Genomic DNA, 22,005 nt, shown 5'->3' on the forward strand with positions numbered 1-22,005 from the left:
ATAAAAGTCAAAGTTACCTCAGGGACACAAATCATTCTTGAGAGTCTAGACAAAACAAAACAAGTTTTGTTGTGGTTGTGGAGGCCTGTACCGGTAACCAAAGGGGCATCTGATGACCTGACAGATACAAGACACGCGCGGCCCCCAGGCAGATAGTGAGCTGAAGGCTGGAGGTTATGGCTGGGTCAGATCAAGCTGTAATCAGCCTTAGTGACTACATGCATATTATGAACAGTTAACATAACTATATTGTGGAGGTTGTTTTCCCAGATTGGCATTTGTATAACTTATGCTGTGGGAAACTCTGTAGTGAAGTGGGCTTGATGCAGCAATCTTTATCATGAGAGACTGGATTGTTAACAACTATAGAACTGACATTAGGATGTCTGTTCAAGGTGCTCATACTTGAGATCAGCTGCCAATCAATTACACCCATTCCCTCCATGCACCAAAGCAAAGTTGTAGATTGGCTGGAATATGCTTCCAATTCATAGAGCCAGGAAGTCTTTGGAGTCGTGCACATGCGCACAAACACACACGAACAGGATGGTGTTTAATTGACTAATCTGGGACTCCACCTTCAAGGAGTATAGGAGGGATCTGTATCTGCTGGCCTTCAGTGCACATCCATCCAACATCCACATCCATCCACATCCACCCCCTCTCAGCTGCCCTGTACTGAGGGTGTGTCCCCTGCCAAGCGCACTTTCAGAAGGCTTCTACAATTGAACCAGAACCATCCCACACCAGCTCTCCACATCCTTCCATACATTACAGATTATGGGTGGCATGACGCGTCCATTTTGACCAAAGCTCCTAGTAAAATAGAGAGAGTAGCACATCAACCTAACATGGTTTTGGTCCTTAAATGTAGAACTTTTATTGAGACTAAAGTACATGACGACACACCTGGGCATTCACAAACAACAACAACAAATACAAAACTGCATTTGGAAAACAAATACAACAGTAAACAGAGGATATTTGGTAAACCAAGGCCGTGAGAGAGAGAGAGAGAGAGATGGCATTAAAAGATAAAAGGTCTAAAGGGAGATGGAGGAGAGTGAGGGAGAAACCATAAGAAAGATAAACAGAAAGAGCAAGACAAGCAAAAACCAAGATGGAAGTGGCAATCAGAGAGAGAGAGAGAAAGAGAGAGAGAGAGAGAGAGAGGGAGAGAAGAAAAAAGATACAAGTCACTTCACTCAGTGTCATGGGCTCAGTAGTAAGGCAACACAGCCTGCTAAACAGGACAAGTGAAATGCATGGTGGGACTTTAGTCCTGTAACAAACATGGGATGTGATATCCAGCCTCAGTGTTCTCTGCTTCCCCCGTGTGCCTGCAACCTCTAAGACCCAGAGGGAGAGCCAGAGCCCCTGATGCTTAGTGTCCTCTTGACCCCCTTCCCCCGCCCAGGAAAGCCCACTCTGGAGCGTTACCTGGGTCCAGGCCCACACCAGATCAGTCCTACACGGTGTAGCTCTCTCGGTTCTTTGTTGCTTTTCCTGTGTGTGTGTGTGTGTGTGTGTGTGTGTGTGTAAGATTGTCCGCCTGCTTGTCCCTGCTGCATGTTTCTGCGCTCCTCTGCTTCGTCCTGTTCGTTCAGGCCGCCTCGTGCCGTGGGAGTGTTTTTGCGGTGCGTGACGGGTGTTTGGGACAGTTACAGCAGGCGGCCCCTGCACTCTGTGGATCCACAGCAGCACAGCAGCTCCTTGCCCTCTACACTGCCAACCTCGTAGTTATAATCCCATGTCAACTCTGTGCCCGCCCGGATACGCCTGAGGACACACACACACACACACACACACACACACACACACACACACACACACACACACACACGAGTATATAACATACACCAACAGACAGGTTGATCTTACACGGGCATACCATACACATATTGATACATGGGGCCATACCTTTTTTCACAAAGATACGCAATACACCAGGCAATGTGTTCATGCCATCGTGCACACTCATGCGAATTTAACACCATGTGTACAATCTTACACACAAACATGGGTGGGTCAGTGCACAGATGAAGTTCTCAGTAACTGAACTGTTTGAAGTCACACCATGTCTGTGAAACTTCTGCCTCATCAACATCTCCATCAGTCTTTTTTTTTACTGCGCTCTCTCTCTCTCTCATTCTCATTCTCTCTCTCTCTCTCTCTCATAAAATAAAATGATTATGGAGTTATCATCACTGTTATCATTGCCAGTAAACAGCACACCTTCCCGCTTTAGCTCCACTTTCGACACGTTTTGTCAGAGTTAATCTGGACTAACTGCATTTCTGTGGACGTCGAGATGGGACATTTTCCCTTTCAATTTCTACAAAAGTGTCATCTTCACTAGGTAACTCAATGACAAAAATTAACAAAAAAGTTCACTTCTCTTGGTAAACTGATCTTCATAGGTCCTTTATAGAATTACAGAATTTGTGGGTTTGTGGGAAAGAAGTATTGCCTAATTGTGCCACTCTTCCAACTGGGAATGCCCTGGGCCTTTAACATTCAGTGTTTGAGGCCCAGCCTGTGGGCAGCATACACACACAGGAACACACACGGACACACAGGAACACACACGGACACACAGGAACACACACGGACACACAGGAACACACACAGACACACAGGAACTCACACGAACACACACAGACACACACGGACACACACAGGAACACACACAGACACACACGGACACACACGGACACACAGACACACACGGACACACACGGACACACACGGACACACAGGGACACACAGGGACACACACGAACACACACAGACACACACAGACACACAGGAACACACACAGACACACGCGGACACACGCGGACACACAGGAACACACAGGAACACACACGGGCACACACGGACACACACGGACACACACAGGAACACACAGGAACACACAGGAACACAAGTTACATGGGAGACTTTTAGTTTTTAAGACCCTGCATAAATACTCACTTGCTGGCGAAGAAGGCTACCCATGGGAAACGCAGGTCATGAGTATCGACAAACACATTCTGTACAAAGAGATTGGGACTGCAGCTATGCTGTAGGTAAGACAGGGAGAGACGAGGGCCAGAGAGAGTGGTTAATGGACAACAAATAAATCCTTCCGTGACACAACTGAGAATCAGACCAAGCTTGGCATTAACACTTTGTTTGCTGACAGCAGTTTACATTTAAGATAGACTACCTATATTGACAGCCCTTTTCCACCTACAGAGAACAAGTACCCTTCTGATATGCGCACCAGCATTTTGAATGGTTTGAAACATGTTGATCAAATAAATTGGTTTAGAACTTTGAAAAGTTGATTTGGAGCTGACAACGATTTGTTTCCCTTATCTCCTGCAAACCAGAATGGGAGTGTAAAATAATTAGGTCTTAAAAGGAGAATTCTGGCCAATTTTTTTAAGGTCACCAAGTTCTGTTAGTACGGAAAAAAAAAACATCAGTGCTACCTAGCTCAAGTTGCTGCAGTCAACAGCTAGATCAGCCAGGCAGCTACAGTGCTACACTCAGGGGGCATGATTATGATTATGCCCCCAGAGTATATAAAGCCTTATAAAAAGGTGGAATCAGTGTCATTATTTTTCATTTTGCAACTCCTGTTGTCATTGGTTCTGTTCAAAACTGGTGGAAATGCAGGCTGATTCACTAGGGCCACACCTGTCTTTATTGAGCCTTATTTCACACATTAAAAAATCAAAATACAAGCACTTCCTGGAACTATTTCAAGTTCACATAAACCACATGACCAAATGAATCCCCAATCACGACTTTCTCTTTCTATGGCTCTGGTTTACTGGAATGCACAAAGAATTCTTAACAGAACCCATCTTCAGTTGGTTGAAAACCCTCCTAAGATAAATATCTTCTCAAATGACACACCAGCATTAAAATAGCTGCATATAGACAGTAGCCACAGAATGTACTTACATTGAGGTAGCGTCCAAGGTTTCCCTCCAGTTTGGCGTCAATGATATAACAAGACTCCTCACCATCGAAGAACTGTCGTGTAGACTTGGGGCCGGAGTCGCCCCCTCCTCCTCCTCCGCCTCCTCCTCCGCCTCCTCCTCCTCCTGAAATCTGTGGGGGCCCAACGGGCGCCTTCTCTGCCTGGCTCTTCACCGGCCCGGTCTTCACCAGCATGCCATGAGCTGTCTTCAAAGCGATTCCCCGCGTGGACTTCACTGCCACCTGCCTCTTCACCACAGCTGGAGAGAGGTGAAGAAGAGAGGGAGAGAGAAATGGACAGAGAGATAGAAGGAGTGAGAGAAAGAGGAAGAGAAAAGGAGAGAGAGATTATGGGTCATTCCGTGTCAAATCAGACAGAATCCAGGAAAGTGGTTGCTGCACCAGATGCTTCTTCAGATGTTAGTGCCTTTCTAAAGAAAAGTACATTCAGAACAAAGAAACCAAAACCTTGAAACCAGACATTTGGCAGTCTTTCTCAGTTCTGTGTGAAAGCGAAGGGGAATCAATTAACTTTTGCCTGCTGCAACTGGGTGTTATCATACAATGGACACAAATCTAGAAAGACTGCTATATGGTTTCAAATCCTACAAATCTTTCAAGTCCATTATATATGAAGAGCTCAAATATTGGCACAACATTAATAAAATATAGTAAGTAAAGAAAAAAAAAATGATACCAAACGCAAGTTTCTACTACCCTAAATGTCAGTCTTTTTACACCTCCCCCCCTCCCAATTTAGAGCATTGTAAAAAAAACAATGAGCATGCCATGCACACTAGAGGTCCAGTCATACTGGTACTCCACATTTGTCTTCCACTCTACAAAGTAGAGCTCAGAATTATGCTTTTCATTATATTACTGCCAATTTCAAATCTTAAAACAGTAGAGAAACAGCCTGTGATAAGCAGCAGGTATTCTTCTCTTAAGGGGCTGCCGTGGAATCTGCCAAGTTCAAGTCACGTAAGGGAGTGCATGAAGAGCGCGCAGAAGCAGAAGCTGAAGCAGCAGCAGCAGCAGCAGCAGAAGCAGAAGCAGAAGCTGAAGCAGAAGCAGCAGCAGCAGCAGCAGCAGCAGCAGCAGAAGCAGAAGCAGTAGCAGCAGCAGCAGCAGTAGCAGTAGCAGAAGCAGAAGCAGTAGCTTGCCAAGGCCTTTACCCTGCGTCTTCTTCTCTCGCTCCTTGTTGTCGTCTGAGCCTGAGCTGATGGTCTGGACATCGTCACTATCGGAGAGGCTCATCACATCCTGAGAAAGGGAGAGGGAGACGGAGAGGGTATGGGGGAGAGGGAGAAAAGAGAAAGAGGGAGAAAAGAGAGAGAAAAGGCAGGAGGACTTGAGAAACCGATATGACAGAAGCAAGAGAATAAGACAACCACTTCCAGAGTGTATAAGAGCATTTGGGGATAGAACGCTGCAAGTAATGTGTGTGTGTGTGTGTGTGTGTGTGTGTGTGTGTGTGTGTGTGTGTGTGTGTGTGTGTGTGTGTGTGTGCGTGAGTGATGAACTTATGGTTATGTTATGGTGTTGGTACCGTTGCCTTTTTGCCTCCCTCCGTTTTCACACTGCAAAAACAAACATCAAAGCAACGTAAACACATGAGCACCTATAGAACCGTAAACACAAGAGCACCTATAGAACCGTAAACACATGAGCACCTATAGAACCGTAAACACATGAGCACCCATAGAACCGTAAACACAAGAGCACCTATAGAACCGTAAACTATAGAACCGTAAACACAAGAGCACTTATAGCAAGTGTTATGCTTAGTACAGAATGAGGGGTGGATGGGGTGGAGCAGGGAAAGTTAGATGCTACTCACGTTATCTTAGACTCCACTGGCTCCTAAACAGAAACAGAAACACACACACGAGAACTAAGTCAACATTTACATCCTCAAACGCATCCCTTTTAGTATCACATGAGCAGATCACAACATAAACTATTGGTATCTTTGAAGTATAACTAGCCTGACTTTAAACGCTTCAATCACTCCACACTCTTCCCATCCTCTCCTATTGACAATAGTGTTACATGTACTACTGTTCAGGTCACCTATTGTATTCCAAGTTTTGCAAAATTGCAAATTACATTCTGCAACTTCAACCAGCAGGTATGTCTGTCCTTCTGCCCCCTGCCCCTACCCGCCTCACCCGACAGGTGTTTGTGCCCTTACCTTCTTCTCGGTCTTGATGCCCTCGGTCTTGATGCCCTCGGTCTTGATGCCCTCGGTCTTGGCAGCGCTGCTGGTGGCAGGGGAGGAGCTGAGCCACGAGGCCACCTTGCTCTTCCCGCTCTCCTCAGGCATGGGCGGCGGCTTACGCTCCTCCTTCACATCCGTCAACACACTCATGCCATCCTTACTGTCCTGGCTCCCTGAGACGCCACACACACACACACACACTCCTTTACACGCATATCCCAGGATCCATCTGCCTCCAAACCCCTCTGCTTACTGGCTTTTATGGCCTTAGTCTGTCGGTGGGGTACGCAGGTAGCTATCTTAGTCTGTTGATGGGGTATGCAGGTAGCTATCTTAAGTCTGTCGGTGGGGTACGCAGGTAGCTAGCTGGGTAGGTAGGCAGATACTTTATTACTGACTGACTATTATTGTGTTACATGCTCCAAATGTAAAGCACTTTGAGTTGCATTCTGTGTATGAAAGGTGCTGTACACATAAAGCTTATTATTATTATTATTATTATTATTATTAAGAGATGTATTAGAGAACTTTAGGGATACTTTAGCTACTTAATATCCCACAATTCACGCCCCATGCTTCTCTGTCTCTTCAGTTTCCTCCAAGTCCCTTTGAGCGGTATAGTTCCTCTATACATTAAGACTTCATTTCCCATAACTCTCTGCTCTCACCTTCCTTAATGCCCTTGGCCTGTCTGCGTGTGGTGTAGCTCCTCCACACAGAGCTGGAGGAGTAGTACGGGTCCTTCACAAATGTGTCGTCCGAGCTGTCGTCATCGTCATCATTAGAGTCCTCATTTTCGTCTTCTTCTCCATCTCCTGAGGAATCATCTTTGCCTGCTCCAACACACACACACGCACGCACGCACGCACGCGCAAAGCAGAGCACACCAGATGTGAGTACACTATGAGCTTTTATGAAAAGAACATGACACAAGCAAAGATCCTAGACAGCGTCCCAAGGAGAGACACATAGAAGGAAAAAGCTGAGGTCTTGTTGACATTTTTTGAGCCAAAAACACTGACTTCAACTTTATTGGCTCTTCAACTATAGGTATGAAATTTTCAAGACAGTCATAGTAGTACTTTACGTTTATTTACCTCAAAGAGCACACAACAAATGCACAAAGTAGGCTACAAAACTGCTGTCCGATGTCACCACAAAGGAGGAAATGACACTGTGGAGGAGGATGTGACAACACAGAGGAGGGCGGCCCCATCACAGACACAGGCTTCAGTGACCCCTCACCTTTGCCGCCGTTGCTGCTGCTGTCCTCGTTCTTGACGGAGGCTTTGACCTGCAGGGTGGGGGTGGCGTTGAGTTTGACTCTACTCATGTCCACTCCACTGCCCTCGCTGTCTGAGCAGTGGGCCTCGCTCTCGTAACCCTCCTTAAAGGCCTCCACGCTCTCGATGTGATCCAGGTTGGCAAAGTACTCATCGCCCATCTCTAGACCCTCCTTATCCGCAAAGTCGTCTGTTAGGATCTTGCCTGAAGAAAAGGGAGAGATAAGAGAGAGAGAAAAACAATTCAATTCAATTTATTGTTATTTAAAGTGCAGTATCACCATTGACCTCAGAACCATTGACCTCGATGATCTCAGAACACTTGGTTAAAAACCACTCAGTTAAACAATCCCAAGAAACAAAACACAATCAAACAAACAAATTAACAACACATTTGATAAAATGAGGAAATGGATAAAAATAAAAGTAAATAATAAATAATAAAAGTAAAATAAAAATCAGGAAGTTATGTGACCAGAGACAGGAAGTTATGTGACTGAAATGGAGTGAAGTAAAAGAATCAGTTTTCCCAAAAAAAATCAAGACAGGTCGCTGCGTAGGAGAGTGAGCGTTACATATGGTAACACAGCATCAAGACAGGTCGCTGCGTAGGAGAGTGAATGTCACGTCTGGTAATACAACATCAAGATAAGTCGCTGTGTAGGAGGATGAACGTTACGTCTGGTAATACAGCATCAAGACAGGTCGCTGCATAGGAGAGTGAATGTCACGTCTGGTAATACAGCATCAAGACAGGTCGCTGCATAGGAGAGTGAATGTCACGTCTGGTAATACAGCATCAAGACAGGTCGCTGCATAGGAGTGAACGTTATAGTAATACAGCATCAAGATAGGTCACTGTGTAGGAGAGTGAACGTCACATCAGCCTCACCTGCATAGATACAGACAAACGAGCCCTTAGCAACGTCGTCTAGGCAGCGGATGCCCCAGCCCTTGTTCTGGGTCTTAAACAGCTGCAGGCGCACCTGTAGGCCATGCTGCACCAGCCTGTTAGTGCACATCTGATGGTTACAGCGGCAGCGCTTATTACACTCATAGATCCTACAGAAGGGGAGAGAAGCAGGAGAGAGGTTAGAACACAGTTATTATACTCTTATTCCACTGCATGGTTGAATTTCCCATTGTCCTGCGTTCTTTACAACGTGTATTAACTGTACGTTATTTGCACACCTATGAAGTAGCTCCAGTTTTTTGTCTGTATCACACTTGTATATTAATTCGCCGAACTTAATTAACCGTCACGTTGCATCAGAGGTGTAAAATACAGACGTTCAGAACATAACATTGTTGAATATGATGGTGACTTTAAGCTAGTTGCATTGCAGTAGACTAAGTAAAATAGTGATGTTTCAAAGCTCAGAATCCTGGGATATGCCTGCTTGACAATGGAAGAGATGGAACTAACGACTGGCCTTTGGCCATAGCAACCATCCATTTAGAACTAGTAACGGCAGTTTGTCCTTCAAGTTGAGAAATGAGTTGATATGTGGCGGAAAGAAGTAGTTGTACAAACAAGACAGTTTTAGCGAATAAAACGTTTAAATTATAACAGAAAACGAACACAATGCAAGTGGCAACAGTGTAATAAGCGAGATAATGGACTCCACCCCGTTTGGTTCACAGAAAGAAATGCACGTACGAGATGTAACGGCATCCACTGTCACATCGGGGCCGTTTTACCACCAATGTGTATTTCTTTCTGTGAACCGAACGCTATGTTGTCCATTATCCCTTACATACTGTATATCCAGGGAGGGGGAGAGTGCAGGAAAATGAGAGGGCATTATGACACATTAATACACTCCTAAACACACTCATAAAATCACTGATCATGAATATTATATCATACTGTATTAATCACATCATAGCGGGTGCATCATGGAGCAGTGGCAACGTCACTACCGGACAATTGGTCAGCTGTGGCAAGTCTGTGTTCACTCTAACTTCATGACCTTCCTCACTACGAGGCCTCTAGATGGAATGACTCAGTTACAACTGATCTCACAGCAGACAGAAATAGAAAGAGAGACACTAAAGGTAGAACATGAGCATTAGACATTAGCCTGATCCCTGACCCCCTGTGCGAGAGACCGAGGCAGGACAGCGGACAGACACTCACTCACCCTGTGGGCAGGCACTCGTCCAGCCGCTTGTGCGTGTAGCCGGCGCTGGTGTTGAGCTGGCCTCCAGGAGTGCAGCCAGTGGCCTGTATGGTCAGCTGGTGACACGAACACTTCGACCTGCAGGGGGCGCCAGATGGGAAAGGGCCAGGTGAGAAACACAAGGGAAGGGAAGAGAACAAGCCTCAGCATGGGTACACGTCTAAGGCTGCATTTACACTGTCAGTTAAATGGGACCCAATTCCGATTTGCAACATGGACGTGTAACAGGAAAAAAAGCGCATGGATTCCGATATGTTCAGATCGGATTCAGGCCTCATTCATATGAGGAAATAAATCCGATATGAATCGGATATGTGCCCATGTGACTGCAGTCTAAACAGGCAGATCGGATATCCCGTCATTTTCAACTTGCACATCATTGAAAATGTCCACAATCTTTTATGCATGATTTTCCAAATATATAGCGATCTTAGCTTCTAAGCTAAGCTTATATGTATATCTTGGCTTAAAGTGTATATTTTTGTTTTTATCAGCATCTATAATGTGTGCGTGCATGCGCCCCGCTCACTTGTCCTTGCAGCCGTCGGTGCAGTCGCAGCCCACCAGATAGTCTTCGTCAGTGTTGATGAAGACGCCGTCGGCAGGGATGCGCTCCTTGCTGTACACGACATCGGGCGGTGGAGTGGTATCGATCTCGTTGACGCACGACAGCGGAATGTCCTCGTTGCCTAAGGTGATGTCGCGGATGAAGTAGTAGGGCCGCTGTGGCTGGAAGCGGCGGTCCACCAGCACGTAGGGGTCCAGGCAGAACATCTCCAGGTAGATGAAGTCGCAGTGTGTCTGGAACAGGTAGCGCTCGATCTCCGCCATGTTCCGCAGACACAGCCCACACGGAGCCTTGTAGATCACGTGGAAGGACATCTAACAGAGGACAGGAAGAGCACTTCACACTCACAAAACGAGTCGCCAGAGAGCAACGCCAAGTACCAGCAAACAGCAGGCAGCAATGCTAACTACACCAAAAATGGATTATTACTAAACTACTATCACAGAAACATTAAGAGATTATTTAGATAGGGGAACTGTGTAAAAGGGGCGTAACCCAAAACTCAGCCAAAGACACTTTGGGTGTAAAGATACTCCTCCAAACATGAAACAATATTATGCTGCATTAAGAGAGATTTCAGCAACAGCCTCGGTCAAAGTAAAAGTAAGCAGTTTTTAGAGTTGACATGAAAGGGGTAAGTATGCTTTGTTCGTAGGGTTGTAACGATATGTGTTTCGATGCGTGTTCACATTTACCAAACAGCATAGAAGTAAACCCCCTCTCCTTGCCCCGCTCTCGCTCGCTCGCTCGCTCAATGGACACGCGTGACTCGGCCATCACAATCCAAATAAAACATTCACAATTGTGAAAGCAAGGATGCATAGAAAACGACTAGCTAAATTAATATTAAATCCGCTTAGCATCATTGCTAGCATGCTGCACATATTTAAAACTCTTGCATTCAAGTTGACTGATCATCTCAATACCAATGTTTCCCAAAAGGGCCTGTCCCAAGGAGAACAATATTACCTTGAAACTTAAACACACATGGGGAAACTGAATAGTCAGTAGACTATGATAAGCCAACTATATGCTAATTTGTTTAAAATATTTACAGGCTTCAACCAGACAGCTGAATTAAAGAAGTAGAGTAATAAAAATAGTAGGCCTAGGCTATAGGCTAATCTGCATAAAGTGTGCGGTCATAAATATCAGACAATCAGTATTCTCTCTTTTTATATCAGGATATAAAACAATACAGATATATTATATTCTAAGTGTTCTAAGGTAGGCTATTGAAATGTTATTTAATAAAATGTCTAGCCCCCTCCAAAAAAACGTTGGTGTATCGTTACAGCCCTATTTGTTAGATGTGGTGAAGCATGTGTACTGTATGTTGTTTCCATGGTTATGGATCAGAGTGTACACAAGTGGCAGGGTGTGCATTTCTATGGTAACGTACCTTGCGGTTGAGGCGCTTGCGTCCGGTCATGCGGCGGAACTCGTAGAGCAGGGGAGTGAGCAGTGGGTTGCGCCTGCGGTACTTGTCGACCTGTGCCGGTCGGACGCGCCTGAGACACTCGGGCGAGCAGGTGTGCGCCATGTAGAAGAGGCGGTCGTTGGGCGCCTGGTAGGACGGCTCCTGTGGGATTCGCTCGTTGAGGAAGGTGGAGGGCGGCGGGGGGAGGGGGGGCACCTGGAAGGACGGTGGCTGGGGAGGGACAACTGTTGTCGACAAGGCCTGCACCGCACCCGCCTGGACCAGAAAGTACCTGAGAGAAGGAGGGAGGGACGGAGAGAGAGAGAGGGATGGAGGGAGGTAGAGCAGGTGGGAAAGAGGACGGGAGCGAGAGAGGGATGGTGAGAAGGAGAGAGAGAGAGAGAGAGAGAGAGAGAGAGAGAGAGAGGAAGAGAGAGGAAGGGAGAGAAGTGTTAGAAGTGGGGGAATATTGCCTTCATATTCCAGAGTATGCAAGTATTAGCAGGCCATGCCACCCCATTATAATACAACCAGCCAACAGTCACTCCTCTAGTCATAGAGGCATTTAAAGATGATGTTTACCTCGTCAGTGTGCAGCTAGACATTGTATGAGTATGGGTTCCCTGTGTGCCATACCCTGAACATTGTGCAAGTTTGTAGCTTGCTTTACCAGCTAGGCTACAGGAAAACTTGTAGCCCAATGTGAGTGCATAAGGCCCTCCTGACTGGCTGGTTTTTGAATATCATATCTGCTGACCCCCACCTGGATGGGGTGCCCTGGCTGGGAATGGGCACGACGGTTTTGATGGACGCCTGGTGGGCGGGGAGCAGGCCCGGGCGCTGGGGAATGTAGGGCGTGGTGCTCTTCTTCGCCACCTGGTACTTAAAGCGGCTGTCTGGGCTCCTGTAGAGGAGGGAGGGGTGGAGAGAGTTCAGACACATACTCAGACACATCACTGAACAACTAGCAAACAGCTTTGGAAGATTTTTAGGACCTGGTGTAGCTGTACTTTCTTCTCATCTGTCTTAGTGAGTATTTTACTGTTCCACCCATCTGCCCAGGGACTACGGGCGCAAATTAGAAAGATTTGCTAAAACCTGGCACAATGCATCTATCCTAGTTTTGTAAAGGTTTATGTTTTTTTTTGCACTGTCCCTGCAGAAATAAATAAATAAATTACAATAACAACAGGTCACAAGATAATGAAGTAGAATAGATCTGCCAACAATTACTACTGACAGAATTCAAAGAATGTCCAGTGTTTCCCATACATTGACTTATTTGTGGCAGCCCACCACAATATCAACACTGACCACCATACAATGATTTTCCATGTTGTACTGTTTAAATTGGATGGAATTTGTTCTTTGAAGAGCTATGTACACCTTTGTGCAGCCTCTCCTTGTCTCTCAACAAACCTACATGCAGGTTTAAAGAAAACATTAACAATCCTGCAATTGGCTAAACTGACTGGCTAAACCGTGCTTAAATCTGCATCATAACCACGCTGCGTTAATTTGTTAAAAACTGTTGCATTCAAGTTAATTCTGCAAGCCTACCACCACAAATAGAATTCAATTCTGTGGGAAACACTGAATGTCAGAGACCAAATCTACAATACCATTTAATACACTCACTCACTCATCATGGTTTGGTTTTGAGTGCAGTTTGGTTTGAAGGATATTAAACCCAAAACAGAATTAGAGGGATTCTTCAGAGACATTCAAAGCTGGGTTACATTCATACCTTCAAAGTTTGGTTGCATAAACAAAACAAACTATTCTCTACTTATTATCTGTGACAATGTATGACAATGACAATGTATCTATCAGTGTGATCTGGAAGTCTGTCCAGCCAATGGAGAGGGCCGCCTGTACTCACTCTGGGCGGGGCGTCTGTGTGGGGGTGGTGGGGACCGGTTTTGGGGGAGCAGGCTGGGTGGTGAGGGGTCTCTGGACGACGGTCTGGGCCGCTGCCCTTATATCACTGGTGTACTGGACCACAGGACCTTTACTCCTCAAGGCTCCTGTCGGGTCATTTTGTTAGTTTTAGTTTATTTGTTGATTTCATTTATTATATTGCTTTGCATGTAAGTTTGCATCCTTGCGTACATGGGCTTTAGGAGCAACACTCATTTGAATTTGACCCACTCCAACAGACTTGATCACTCGTGCTCTCACTCACTCAGCCGAACAGTTACCCATATTCTCACACACTCTTAATCACCCTCTCTCAGCCCAGGTGTTACACACACACACACACACACACATTACCCATATTGGGCCGAGTCCTCAGCTGTCCTGCCACTTTCTTCTCCTGGTTGTTAGCAGTGTTCATCTTCAAGTTGAACATGGGCTCCAGGCGTGTAGAACCACGGTAGATCCACTCACTGCGCTTATCATCCTACACACACACACACACACACACACACACACACACACACACACACACACACACACAGCAATTAATCACCTGCTTATTACATTACAAACTATTGTATGACATGAACCCCCTCTGAAAGCTGTCTAACAAAAAATCCCACAGGGCTCCCAGACAGGAAGTGATGGGAGTCTGACCAGGAAGAGGATCTTGACAAGGCTGCCGTCCACCTCCTCCACGCGGCTGCGCCACCACGTGCCCTCCCACTCGGTCTTGATGAGCTGGCCCGGCTTCAACAGCACCATGGGCCGGTTGGGGTAGGACGTGATGTACTCCTGGATGAAGTCCCTGCACGACGCATCCTCAATGTCCTCCCACGTTTGCTTCACTGGAGGTAGGAGGTAAGGAGAGGGAGGAGAGGAGGAGGAGGAGGTGGAGTGGAGGAAGAATGCCAGTAAAGAGAGGGGGAAGAGGAGGAAGAGGTATACAGGTAAGGAATGGAGGGTGTATGGTGCAAAATGATGAGACTTAGTGTAGAGAATAAACAAAATAGATCATGAGATCTAGGGCAGGAGAAGGGTCTTTACTTGGTCTGCAGACTGGGAAGAGCTCTGGCAGGCTGACATAGGAGGCATACCCATCATCGAAAAAGATCAGGAACCTACAAGAACAAAACAAACCTGATTAGGGATCAAAAACAGCAAATCTGTAGGTTAGTGGTGTTCGTTGATGTTCCAAAACAAGCAGTGTAGCGAAATACCGTTTCTGTCGTGTTTTATTTGCCATTTAGTAAAATCCCATTGATTTCTGTTGTAAGACTCATTGCTCATTGATAATATTGCGCTACCGGAAACGGAAAGGGGGTCTGTTTACAATCTGGTTGTAGTCTTTCCCCTGAGACCTTCTTTTACTGTCTATGCTTCAGCAAAGATTCTATAGTTAACTTTGATCAACTAGCCAACTAGCTCTGCTGGTGGGAAAATGCATGGGACTCTTTATCCCGCCCCTCGGATTGAGCACTGCCAATGGTAAGTTCCCAGACCCTACATCTTGATGTGGGTCTGCCTCGTCAGGCTAGCAAATCTGAGCAATGGGCTCCAATTTCTCTTAATAGTTTCCCCAAGCTTTACCCCTTTTCAAAGATAATGATGGCATAGCTTGTACTACCTTGTGTGTGTCTCTCTCTCCCTCACACACACACACACACTATTTCTCACCCCACTCATCTCCGCACCTCCTCCTCATCTCTCCTTACCTCATGCGGTTTTTGCTGTTGGGCATCTCCGCAACGACACCAGCGTACAGCCACACCTGGTTGCCATCCTTGTACTTGGCTACGACGCGGGCGCCCACATAGAGCCGCTCCAGGGTGGGGTTGTAGTCAAACGCCACGTGGTTGCCAGACAGCAAACTCTTCCCCTTGTTCTCAAACTTCACCTTATATTTAAAAGTGCTACCTAGGAAGCAAAGCAGAGCACACCAACTGACATTATTGTACACTTGCTTTACACACACACCTTCCTATATTTCAAATAGGAGGATATCAATGTCTTTCTCTGTGCCTTTGTGAGTGTGTGTGCGAGTATACAAATGTTCTGCATAGTGTGTACAGAAGTACTGATTCATACACAGGCCTGTCTGTCCAAGTATAAGGTATGAGTACTATGGTGGTTTGTGAGTAAACGTATGTACAGAATAGGTTTGTGTATTTTTGTGTGTGTGTGTGTGTGTGTCAACACTGCCAACTCACCTATGGCCTTGATGGCGATGAGGGTGCCTTTGTGCCATGTTTTGGTCCGTTTCTTGCCCAGGATAGTCATGTCCACCTTCATGGTGTCCTCCTTGAGGTTGGCGTTGGGCTGGGTGGGAGCGTTGCGGGGTGCCTGCGAGACAAACACGGCTGGGACGTTGAGTCCCCCTGAACGCAGCGGAGTTGGGCCCATGGGGGACTTCTGGGGGCTGGAGCCAACGGAGGGAGAGGGGGCCGTCGGGCTCGTGACCGTCTGAGCCAGCTTCTGGACCTGCTGGGAACTACGCTGGAGTGCTGCAGACGCCTCCTTCAGCTACAATACGCACACACACACGCGCGCACACACACACACGCGCAGACACACACACAATGCGCACGTGCACACGCACACACACACACACACAGAGGTACACATATGAACACAACATAATTGAAGACACAAAGACATGCAATCCCACACACACATTTATTTATTAAATAATCGATTGGGCCTGACTGTCCACATGATCTGCCAGTCAGCTGGGAGGAGCTCGAAAAAAGACGACCCTGGAGACACCAGCTGACGTGACTCACGGCAGATGAGGAATTTTGTCTGCATGGGCTATGGTTTAACTTTCATTACATCAAAATGAACATGATGACTGACAAAATAAATTACTCTGATGTTTAATAAATATACATACATTTAACAAGTCATCATTATCACATCAATTAAGTGGTTTCTGTAGCTATAGGCTACTGTGTGACATTGGTTTAGCCTACACTACAGCAACAAGTATGCCATCAACACATTTTCAGTACCACTGTTGCAGAAATCACATACAAGAAGGTATCCTTTTTATACACATAAATATACACATATATATACACATCTTGCACATTCCAACACAGGCGCTAGGGGGACGCTAGACGACCACCATTTACCCCAGAAAAAGTAATATAACCATTCCAATGACTCTGAAGCTGTTAAGTTAAAGATGCCCTGCCACACGTATTTCATTACTTTGTGGTAATGTCTATAGTTCTACCATGGACTCTGTAACATTTTTTGTGGAAAACATGCCTTGGTTACCTTGTTTCAAGCCATTCTAGCATGGTATTGAAAGCCTGCATGAAGACTCGATTTGCACCAGTTCTCATTAATATTCAACGAGCTAAGCTGCTTGACTCTGATTGGCTAAAAGCTAGTAGGTTTCCTCCATAACATGACAGCCGTTATCAACTAATTTAAGCTTCATGGCATGAACTTAGCTTGGCTAGCGAGTGCTAGCATTGTCCAAATGTGCATAAATAAAACCTGCTAGGCTAGCGAGTTCATTAAACCTGTAGCACCTCCTTGAGTTGACAATAACGTTTTACTTATGGGCACTGGTCGTAGACTGCTGCGATGGTAGCCTACTGCTCCACTCTTCAACAGCAACCTTTTTGCAAAGCCTATAGCATTGTCTGGGTTCTTGGGCAAAATGCATTGTTGAAGTTCTATTCGTGCATAGCCCGTTGACATTCAGCCATCCTTGCATAGGCCTACGAAAACTGTCACAGAGCTAAACGAATTTTGTGGGCACGGTCTAAACTGGGCGAGCTCATGAATAGTAATGAGCTCATCAATTCCACGTCAATCTGAAGAGCTTTTGCAATTGGCCTAATTTCTCTGCTTTTTCTTTTCAGAGGCTAGAGCTGACGAAGGAGGTAGCTGTTTATTTTCACATTCACGACATGGCACAGACACATATAGACCTTGTCTATAAAAAAAAATGCAAGTAAAAACGGTTTTGTGTGGCAGGGCACCTTTAAGGTAAATTAAGCTAAACAACTGCATAGTAAGACATGCTCCAAGACGTGTACAAATACAAGTATGGACACACACATATACACACACACACATTGAGGAAATTGTCTTACCACAGAGTCTTTCCCTGGTGTGGTGATTTTCTTCGGTGGGACCACTGTAACAAACAAACAAATTAAATACCTACTGTATGAACTACTCACACAAAATGACAGCTCAGAGAGCAGCAGGTAAGAGGCAAACTCACCACACCCCACAGCAATCACGTCATCGTCGTCGTCATCATCGATCTCAATGACCTCCGAAGCCTCAACAACACCGCCTCCTTCATCCTCCGAACTGCTCTCTCGGTACGTCAGACCCATCTTAGTGTACACCTGTTTGACCAGCTCCTCGCACTCTCCAACAGATCTACAAACACACACACACACACAAACACAGACACACATATCAGTAACACTACTGTACATCTGTTTGACCTGCTCTTTACACTTTCCAACAGATCAAAACACACACACTTATTCATTCTGACCACATCCTGACTGCCCACCCCCAACCTCTCAACCCTGTTTGAGAGCTCAGTACTATAAAAGCACACATACACATACACACACACACACACACACACATGTACACACACTCACTCTGAAGCATTGAGGCAGAGGCTATCCACGGCAGCCACCTCCTTCTCCTTCTGCTCCACCCAGTCGGAGAGCTCGGCCAGCTGGGCCTTCCGCTGCTGCACCGCCTCACTCTGCTCCACCTGCTCCTCGATCCACTGCTTCAGCTCGTCCAGCGACACCCCCAGCTCCTCCTCCAGACCCTCCAAGTCCACCTCCATCTCCATCTCCATCAGTCCTGAGAGAGAGATGGAGGGCAAGTAGCAGGTGGGGAGAGAGAAACCAAGGGTTAATATCTCATGTTATACACAAACAGGTGTAAGGTTGGTGGTTTTTACGAATGTCACATATCCAAGGAAGCAGGCAGAAGTGAGACTGAAATCCCATGTCGTGTCTTTGCAGGAGCGGGACAGGATCGTCTAGAGTGAGAGATCCAATCCGCCACCAACTTAAGCTACTTGCATTGATCTTATCTTATCTTACAACAGCTACATTATACACTGAGAATAAAGGTACTACATGTGGCTACATTTTTGGTGGCTTTGCTGACCCTGATCAATTCAATATCCTTACGTGAAAAATCTTTTATCCCTAGTCCCCTTTTGCGAGATTCTTTCCTCTTCCACCTTCTCCTGTATAGTTTGCCATATTTCTTATAGGTTGACAATAAAGGCCGGTAAAGACTGAGCGCTGCCTCTGCTTTCCTTTGGGACTGAGCCCAGTCAGAAGACTGTGGTAGACCCTCACTTCCATCTATAAAAAAGCATTAAGTTAGATCCACAGTATTTTAGGATACTGCATCAGAACATGGAGGGGAAAAAAAGCAACACATTCAGGATCAAGTTCCATAACGTTGAACATGACTCCATTTATTTGGGCTACACCACTTACAACAGTGTCTAATCTCTAGAATAACTCACGTCAGTCTGGCTGTATGAAAGAAACGCTCAAATGCCATCTTCTTCAGTCCAGGTAAGTAAGATACACTACACCAGTTAACATTAACATTACCTTCTCGTGTAAACGGTTACCTGACGTTCCGCAGCCAGAGAGCTTGTACTTTTGCCAGCGTTTCTTCTTAACCTCAGACTTTTTCCCTTTTCGTGGCATGTAAAACTACCTGCTGCAAATGACTCACGTGTTAACATGCAACGACTTTAAAAGTGACGAAGATTATATAACTACATTATAACTATAACTACACATTTAACAACAGTCAAGAAACACTCAGTGGCTGCAGCCATGGCTACCTAACGTTAACGTTAGCTATGTGTAGCCAGTGCCACTAGCTAATTCACTGGCTAGCTATTCGACTTCATGGCAACAGTTCACAAAGTCCAGAGTACAAAATCACATGGCATATTTACTACATACACACAGACTACTCCTATCTATCAAAACGTATCGTGCAAATTGAATATGTACTACATTTACAGTTCTATAGCACTTTGTTTTGGAACGTGCTGCTGCTGCACTCCACGGGACTGACGTGTTCAGAATTGTAGATTTGCTGCCCCTGATCTTTTACTAAGGTTTTTACTCTTAGAGAAATAAGAGTGATTCCGTTTTTTTTTTTTTATATCTAAACTACCTTTAATATGCAATACATCTGAAATCGTCGTGTATTCATCAAGCAGTGACAATGACAAAAAAAAGTATGCTTATATACAAATCCCAGAATTCCTTGCGAACAATGTCGGGTTAGCAAATTAGCGCAACTTCTGGCTTTGACCTAAACTGCAGATTATTTTGGCCTGTTATAAACTTGGAACGATAGAACGACTAATTATGTAAACTATGGTCTCTCTTTAACATGAACTCACAATTAGTCAAACGATTGTAGCTTCTATAAGCTTAGATTCTATGTGTGCGATTAGCCAACTTGCAGTTAGCTCAAAAAATATTAGAATCAAAGTCTTACCTTATTTCTTTACTTCTCTGAATATTTGAATACCACAGTAAGGATCATCGTTTGTTCACGTATTCGTGAGACGACATGCGTGTATGTACAGAATCGTTGTGCAATTTCAATTTTTCGATGATTTTCTATTTTTCATGACTGAAAGCAACTCATCTAACCACACAGCAAGCATGCAAACTGAACCCGCCCCTGGTCCAATCCGCATCCCATTCTGAGTTGATTGGCACTACTTTAGGCGGGTTTTCCTGGAGTCATAGCAGGGACATCAAAGTGGTAGACCTGAAGTGGGTGCCCTAGGCAAGTAGAAAGAAAGTTAGTCAAGGTAATAGGCCTTTCACTCTTGTCTATTAGTGGTGAAAACTTGCAAAGATATGAGGTATGTTTTACTACACACAGCCTAGGCCTAGGCAGATAGAGGAAATATATTTCTTGGCGGAAGAATTAGGCCTATTATCTAAATCCGTTAGGAATAAATGTCTTGTTGCTTAGCCTTTATTTTATGAAATCTTGCCAGATATAGGCTATGTAGTAACCGTTTTAGAATAGCAATAAGCCACTAAGGGTCTGTAGGTTCCACTGATTTTAGAACAGCCTAGGCCTACGCTGCGCCAGTCCTTTTAGGCAAGTCCTACTCGTCAATGGAGTAAGAAAGGACTTTGGCATAGCGAAGTAGGCTGTTCTGCAGACCCCTATTGCTTTTCTCTTGTAGTGTTTTGGGACAAAATATTATAGTAATCTTATAGGAATACTATGAATAGGGGACTAATTGGTGTTCAGTTTTCTCTGTAAGTGTGTTCAGGTACAGTATGGGTGTGGGTTTTACCAATTACCAGATGTGCTTGGCATTTTGAATAGAAGTGTTTTCACAATGATAACAGGAGATTTCACTTTGTGTGTTGCAGAACGGCAAACAATGTGCAAAGCAGAAAATATGTTTATGCTATGGTATGGTATTGGTAGCCTAGAAATCTAGACGCGCCCCTAGCGGCCGCAAATGACATTTGCTGCCAGGGCTAGTCTAGCAACTCTCCGTTGGCTTGTGAGCTCCAGAAATCGAAACTTAATCAGGCCAATGAAATCGTGTATAGAGTCGTTAGGTGGGCTTAACATAATGATTGATGGCAGAGTTGCAACTAGCCAACTAGCTCCGCTGGTGGGAAACGCATGGGACTCATAGCGCTGCCGCTGTCCTATTGCGTGCAGAGGGAATTTGAAAGACAACTGATTATCCCGCCCCTCGGACTGAGCACTGCGAACGGTGAGTGCCCAGACCCTACATTTTAATGTGGGTCTGGCTCGTCAGGCAATGGTATTGGGGTTTTGGTCTAAACATTCATTTTTAGTACTAGCAAAGTCCTTTTAGGCAAGTCCCTCCACTTGGCAGCCATATTGCAATGCTTTTTGGGCACTCATCAGGCATCCTATTCGGCAGAAATGTGCGTGCGCAAGGAAGGAAGGGGTGGGATATGTGTAGACAACGGCCATATTGGCGTTACGAACTAGCCCCATGCATTTCTATGGAGGATTTTTTGAATGCTGCGTCTCCTCATTAGAAAGTCTCTGGCACTAGTGAGTAGCAGGGGTGTTTCATCATTAGGGTATGCTTTGAATATGATACCAAAAGGGAGACGTAGGCTAGTCTACATTCCTGCATACTGCTATAAAAGAAAATATGTAGGGTGTGTGTAGCCCAGAGCTGTGGTCAAGACCACCTTAGGCAAGTAGGTTACAAGACAAGTCCGAGAATAGGACTAGTTAACACTCAAGATTGAGTGAAAAGAGGTTTCAGTCAAAGACAAAGAGTCCAAAGACATTTGAGTCTGGGTCCAAAAGGAGAGGGACAGAACTGAAACAAAGAAAGAAAAAAAAATGAAAAATTCTCTTTGAGAGCATTT

General features: G+C 45.4%; 1 protein-coding gene across 8 annotated transcripts; it reads right to left on the reverse strand.

The window, feature by feature from the left end:
- Positions 1-1,507: 1,507 nt before the first annotated feature.
- LOC121721075 (histone-lysine N-methyltransferase SETDB1-B-like) lies at positions 1,508-20,321 on the reverse strand. Of its 8 annotated transcripts, none has more exons than XM_042107668.1 (26): positions 20,111-20,321; positions 19,221-19,309; positions 18,763-18,942; positions 18,214-18,427; positions 17,817-17,980; positions 17,683-17,726; positions 15,781-16,093; positions 15,286-15,487; positions 14,618-14,691; positions 14,228-14,418; positions 13,925-14,054; positions 13,533-13,677; positions 12,414-12,554; positions 11,633-11,942; positions 10,192-10,544; positions 9,624-9,740; positions 8,372-8,541; positions 7,442-7,684; positions 6,865-7,029; positions 6,170-6,369; positions 5,816-5,838; positions 5,525-5,555; positions 5,151-5,238; positions 3,958-4,235; positions 2,977-3,065; positions 1,508-1,779 (listed from the first exon to the last, which is right to left on the reverse strand). In XM_042107668.1, the coding sequence occupies exons 2-26, from the start codon at positions 19,297-19,299 to the stop codon at positions 1,662-1,664; spliced, it is 4,062 nt and encodes a 1,353-aa protein (XP_041963602.1). In that variant the 5' UTR covers positions 19,300-19,309; positions 20,111-20,321; the 3' UTR covers positions 1,508-1,661. The 8 variants fall into 8 exon arrangements, with proteins under 8 accessions (XP_041963602.1, XP_041963600.1, XP_041963604.1 ...); XM_042107666.1 differs by having other exon boundaries at positions 19,221-19,312; XM_042107670.1 differs by lacking the exon at positions 20,111-20,321 and adding an exon at positions 19,781-20,091 and having other exon boundaries at positions 19,221-19,312.
- Positions 20,322-22,005: the final 1,684 nt, after the last annotated feature.

This window comes from Alosa sapidissima, chromosome 10 (genome assembly GCF_018492685.1).
Source record: "Alosa sapidissima isolate fAloSap1 chromosome 10, fAloSap1.pri, whole genome shotgun sequence".
Classification (NCBI taxonomy): domain Eukaryota; kingdom Metazoa; phylum Chordata; class Actinopteri; order Clupeiformes; family Clupeidae; genus Alosa; species Alosa sapidissima.